This window comes from Mauremys mutica, chromosome 6 (assembly GCF_020497125.1).
Source record: "Mauremys mutica isolate MM-2020 ecotype Southern chromosome 6, ASM2049712v1, whole genome shotgun sequence".
Taxonomy (NCBI): Eukaryota; Metazoa; Chordata; order Testudines; family Geoemydidae; genus Mauremys; species Mauremys mutica.
This window is the reverse complement of record NC_059077.1, coordinates 61,099,619-61,105,618: the sequence shown is the minus strand read 5'-3', so window position 1 is coordinate 61,105,618 and position 6,000 is coordinate 61,099,619. Positions and strand designations below refer to the sequence as shown.

At 44.5% G+C, this 6,000-nt stretch overlaps 1 protein-coding gene across 1 annotated transcript in view; it reads left to right on the top strand.

The window, feature by feature from the left end:
• The first annotated feature begins 298 nt into the window (after nt 1-298).
• ST8SIA4 (ST8 alpha-N-acetyl-neuraminide alpha-2,8-sialyltransferase 4) overlaps nt 299-6,000 on the top strand; it is a 94,125-nt gene continuing 88,423 nt past the window's right edge. Inside the window, exon 1 of the mRNA XM_045021694.1 lies at nt 299-833. Within this exon, the coding sequence (XP_044877629.1) occupies nt 721-833 (113 nt within the window). The 5' untranslated portion in view covers nt 299-720. The remainder of the gene's footprint in view (nt 834-6,000) is intronic.

Below are 6,000 nucleotides of genomic sequence, written 5' to 3'. Positions count from 1 at the left end.
CTGACTGCAGAGTGGATGACTTAATTCATGCCGGTGGTTAGTGCCAAGCGCTAGTATGACACGGAATCTGCGAGCAGCGCACTGACTCTAGCGGTACATGCACAATACGCAGCGGCCCCCTTGGGGCTGATGCCTCCAGCCTCAAAGGGAAGGGAAGAGGACCCTTGAGGAGTTTTCTGCGAGGCGCGCCCTTCAGCGCGGTGAGATGCTACCGCCCCATCCCCACCTCTAGCGCGTGAAGCAGCATTAAAGAAGCTCGGGGCGCCGGGAAAGGCTTTTTAAAGTTGGGGAGGCAGCCGTCTCCGCCCCCTGGCCACTTATTGGCCGGGCTGTGCTCATCATTTCCCCGCCAGGGAAAGGGCGGGGCTAACGACGCCGCGGAGCCTGGCCCTGGCTGCCGCCGCCGCCTGCTCTGTACACGGGGAAAAAACGTGAGAGTGGCCGCTGAGCCAGAGAGAGCCGCGGCGCGTCGGTGCGCACACGGGCTCCGGGCAGCGCCAGGGGAGAGGAGAAGGACTTACTCCCCCAGCCGAGGAGCAGCCGCCTCCCCCGCCGCCTCTGATTTCTGCCCAGAACAGCAGCATCTCTGCCCGCTCCTTTATTTTTATTTTTTATTTTTGCAAATTTGCGTAGAGTCTTTGTGTTTTGTGTGTGTTTGGTGGTTTTTTTTTTTTGCACGCCCCTGCTAAACAAAGAGAAGGGGGGGCTCTGGGAGAAGACATGCGTTCCGTCAGGAAGAGGTGGACTATCTGCACGATAAGTATTCTCCTGATCTTTTATAAGACAAAAGAAATAGCAAGAACTGAGGAGCACCAGGAAACGCAACTCACGGGGTAAATGCAAAGCCTTGACTTGTAAGGATTTGACAAAAGAAAAGCAGCATGTGAAATTTAAATGACCCAGGCTCTTTCTTACTCTCCCTCTCTCCTCCGCCTCCCCCCGCCCCCCGCGCATTTCCTTGGTTTTATATTCTAGCGTCTATTTCAACTTTGCGTTTATAAACGTGTGGTATTGCTTTCATTTACAAATGATAAAAGCAACCAGCACTGCAGAATGGTCTCGCAATAGAGAGTTTGTCGTTGATTTTAGATTTAAGGAGAAAGAGTAAAGTGTGATCTGAGGTTTGTTAAATACTCCACGCCCCACAAATGGTTGTTTTTGCTCGCAGAAAGAGGCTGAAGGAAGCCGGTTACTTTTAAACAGAAAAGGGTTGATCAGTGTCGTGTAGTTTTGAAACGGGTGGCACGTTAGATTTGTTGCTTTTGTTATCTAGGCAATAACACATTTTCTAAGAAGGTTAGATGGAAAAAAAGCTTTTTATTGAAGACTTGGGACACCTTTCTGGTGGTTGCACTGGCCATAATAATAAAATCAAGTTACGTTTTGTTTCCCGGCTTGAGTGAGGGAGCAATAACAAGGAGCTGTCTTTTTCTGCCTTTGTTGCTTTGAAGTTTGTATAGCAGATTGTCATAACTTTGGTGATGGCTGTTGTTGCTGGTACCCTGTTCCTCGGGGATCCGAGAATAGATTATAAAATCCCCTTCACTCTTCAGATGTTTCCTCTTGCAAACCTTTTCTTGCACAGACCACCGCCTGTTTCCTTCTTCTCCCGATCTGTGATTAAGACAAAAGACAAAAGCTGCTTGCTGTCTTCCTCTTGGTTTATTGTCGTCTTTGGTCACTCCATTTTTTTTTAAACTTGAAACTAACGTGAAGAAGCTGGTTTCTTAGCCAAGTCTTTGTTTCCGTCCACCAGAGATGATTGTCGAATTTTTATTCTTTCGTGATTTCTTTTTAAAGATAGCCAAGGACTGCAGAAATGCGATAACGCAGCGGAATTTAATTCTTGGTTTTTATTTATGTCACCAGAAGCGTAAAATCGATTTTTTGGAAGCATTCACAGCGGGTTTTTATTCATGAATGTTTGCACACGCCCAGAGCTCATTGGTTTGGAGGCGCAATATAAATGCAAAGCAGTGTTACTTATTGGGAGTGGGGGGAGAGGAAGAATAGGAGATCCCCAGTGAATCATTTACAGGAAAGAGAGAGCTCCCTAAAGGGCTCGTGGCAAACCTGTGCCCCTACGTAGGTGCCATGTGTGAACGCGGTGGGGCTGTGGAGGTATTACCCAGAGGGGGCATGGCCCGCTCCGTATGTGCATTTCTATTCATGCATACAACATGGTTCCGTTACCCATGTGCGGCTGGCGTGGCTGGGAAGGAGGGTGTGTGCATGTGTGCGCCCCGGAGGATGGAGAGCCAGCCGGTGGCTAGTGTACGTCCTTCTGCTCCTCCTTGTAAGCCTGCCAGTGCCTCGGAGAGGTTTGGTCCAGCCGCTGACGGGCACAGCTGTGCTAGTGTGAAGGAGGCGAGTGCATCGCTTCCCCAAGCTCCTTTCTATGCTGGAGGGAGGCGAGTGCATCGACCCTTCCCCACCCTCATCTCTAGCATCCTGTTTCCAAGTTCCTTGACAGGTAGCTATGCTGGAAGGAAGCCAGTGCATCGCTTCCCCCTTCATCCCGACCAGGGTCCCTGACAAGCAGCTGTGCTGCTGGAAGGAGGGGCGGACATTGCACCGCTGGAACGCCTCGCCTGCCCCCCCCCCCCATGCCTGGTTGCAGGGACCATGACAAGCAGCTGTGCTCAGCTGGCAGAAAGGTTGCTGCCGGCGGGCTGGAGCAGATGCTGCAGCAGCAGCAGCTCCGGGCAGGCTTTGTGGTTGCCTCGTACGTAGCGTGTCTGAAAATTTGCATTGCGAGCATTTCGCTGCAAGTCGACATGAAAAGCGCTGCCTATCTCTTTCAACCGCTGAGCTGAGCTTGAGCCGAAAGAAGCAAAAGAACGGAGCCTTTGTTAGCGCAGGCAGGTTGCCCCGGTCATTGAAAGGAGCAGGCACAGTTCAGATAGCAGGGCTCCTCCTCCTTCATTAACTCCACTAATTACAGAGCTGGGGGGCCAGGCAGATTGTTCCACTCCTGCCAGGCTGCAGCGAGCTTGTTTCTTCCTTGCCCTGCTTTTTTCATTCTTTTTCCCCCCCAGCACAGAGTTAAGCCTGGGATCTCCTTTGTATTTCATATGGTTAATGTATTGTTTGGATCACCTTTTATAAAGGGACTATAACTGGGCTATAACCTTTTCTGTCTTGCTGCAATTTGGTATATTAAAATCTAAGGTTTAATAGTATAGTTTCTTTACAAATGTAGGTATTATAGATACACACTTCACTCTCAACTCCTTTTCCCATTTACACAGGATCAGGGGTGCCCACAATTCCTCCCCACTCCTTTTGGACCATATCTTGGAGTTCCTTTCTCTTCAAACTTCTCTTGATGTCTTTGTATGTATATGTATATATAAAGCTAAATGTTTTAGTTGTGTTCCCAAGAAGACATTTAAAACTAGCTAGCCTTCTTTCTCACTAGCTTATTAAAGATAAACATGTCTCCTAATAAATATATCTGTTTATATAAATATAAACATGTATCCTAATATATGTGCTTTTTGGGGCACATATAACTGAAAGTATTTAAAATCAGTTAGAAAGTAGTCCCTAACTGTTGTTGTAATAAGATATAAAACTGGTGTCTCCGAGTCCATGATTTTTAGTGTCTAGCAAAGTTATGAATTTAAGCTTCTAGGTTTGTCTCTTTGAAGATGGTGTGTCGATTTCCTTTGAGGGTCAAGAACTGTTTTCACCCACATAGTTCTTGTGGCATTTGATTCACTGCATGAGGTATACCAACATCTTGTGATAGGCATATGTAGGACCTTTGGAACTTGAAAGGTGTGTTGCTGGGATGTTGATAATCATAGCAATGGAGATCTGTGTCCCGGTTTTTCATCTGCTGTTCTGGCAGGGTCTGGTGCTGCTTTGAATTGGTGTGTTCTGGTTTGTGGGAAGCTTGCTTCTGGTGTTTTGGGTGAAGTTGTGGGGTTTGTTTGAAGACCAGAAAAGAGGGGTTGTGAAAGATTTCTTTCTGGAATCATATTGGGCCATATTTTACCCAAGATTGATTGTTTGGTTCATTGATATGAATGGTTTAATATATCTCCAAAGTCAAGAGAGTCAGCATCAAGGTTGATGCTTTCAGTCCTAAATTGCCCTTTGTCTTTAGGTGGATTTCACTAACGTCAGTTGTAGTTCCACACAAATCTGGAGGGTAGAATGCGGCCCAAATTATTTATTATACTTGTCAGATGATTTACGCAAAGAAAAATTTCTGGGTATTTTGTGACATGTGCTTAGCTTTATGTAAATGTAGTTTTTTCTTTGGTGTATTTACTGATATATAGGGTAAAGAAAAAGGATAAGGAGAGCACTTTTATGAGTAAGCAAATTTCTACTGCATTTGAAGTAGAGCTTTAATGCAGAACATTTGGGACTTTCAGCTCCTGAAAACATGTTTTTTAAAGTTGTTTTAGTGCATCATATTTTTAGTTTGTTGTAGCTGTAGAGTATGTCTTGAAGACTCAAATCAACCACATTTCAAATGGTAGAGTACTTTTTAGGTACAAGTTACTTAATTGCTAATTCTGTCATGTATGCCACCGTGTGAAAGTGCTTAATGGATTTCTCTTAGCTCAGCATAAACCAGAATCCTCTCCAATGTATTGTTATACGGTATACTTTCCTTGATTTATTTTGTTAATTTTCCTTTAGATGCATGTACTGTATCGTGTTGTAGGGCAAATATATACAGTAAATATGTTCACTGCTATTGTAAAGAAATTTTACTGCCTGTGGAGTCACAAGGGAATGGTTAAATGAATTCTGATTGAGATCTTTCCCATAGAATATATGCAGATAACTTTCATTGACACTAATGGGATTATTCCACATGGACTTTTGCAACATCCTCCTATCCACTTCAAGTTAAAATAAATAGAATAATTTGTATAAAGGTGCCAGACCTGTAAAATTACTGAGTTGGTTTTTCAGTAGGTGGCATCTTACCTCGGAATTAGTACAACATCAGTGCCTCAGCAGGATAGCAGTGGGGCACAGGGTTGCTAGTAGTGCATCTTTTTGATGAGTTGTGAAACAATGTTTGGGCACTTATTGGCTCTTTAGTGACCATGACTTTTTTGAAGTGCTACCCAAATTTTAGTTTAGGTAATTACATTCAGCCTAACTAAAATTCTAATGCAGTTTAAATTCGATTGGATTCATCACCGTAGACTAATCTGTTTTGTACTGTTTGTATACTGCCAAATATTATTTTTTGTAGTGCTTAGGAGCCCTTGTCAACTAGGATCTCATTTGTTCTAGGCGCTGGGTAAACACAAAGACAGACTCGGACCCAAAGAGCTTACTGTCTAACAGCTGGCGTGTTCCATTTACTTGCTTTGAGATCTATTGATGAAAAGCTCTATACTGGAGCCAAGTTTTAATTTTATTATTTATGTATTATTTCAGAGGTGACTGCATTTCCTTAGTAGGCAAAGCGATTCCTGTACGTAGTTGGTAAAGTCATTTGGAATGTTATTGGATGAAAGGCACTCTAACTCTAAAATATTATTATCCAGTAAGGATTAAAGCAGTGATTCTCAACCATTTGGAACTCAGGAACCATTTGTAAATCTTGATGGCCTGTCATGACCCAGCAAATAGATTTAGCACAACAAATAATCTGGTTTTCTAACTATTTCTTACTCACGATATATAATATACACATTAATGTAATAAGTATGACATATGTACACCAGGTGTACCATAGCGGCTGCTCCTGTCCTGTGGGGCTGACAGTGTTTTGCTTCCTGCTCTGGGTGTTGTGGTCTCTGGAGTTTCACTGCCGCTCATGTTTGGCCCAGCCTTCTTGATTGGAGGGGTCGGGGGCATTTGGAAGGGGGTAATTTCTGTGAGTGGGATTGTGAACTGGCATGTGGGGTCGCGGTGCCAATCAAATTTGGCTGAGTTGGCCCCTTGTCATCGTGATGGAGGAGTGGTTAGGCCAGTCAAGAGTGGTGCTGTGATCCCATGCACCAAGACCAAATCTTCCCC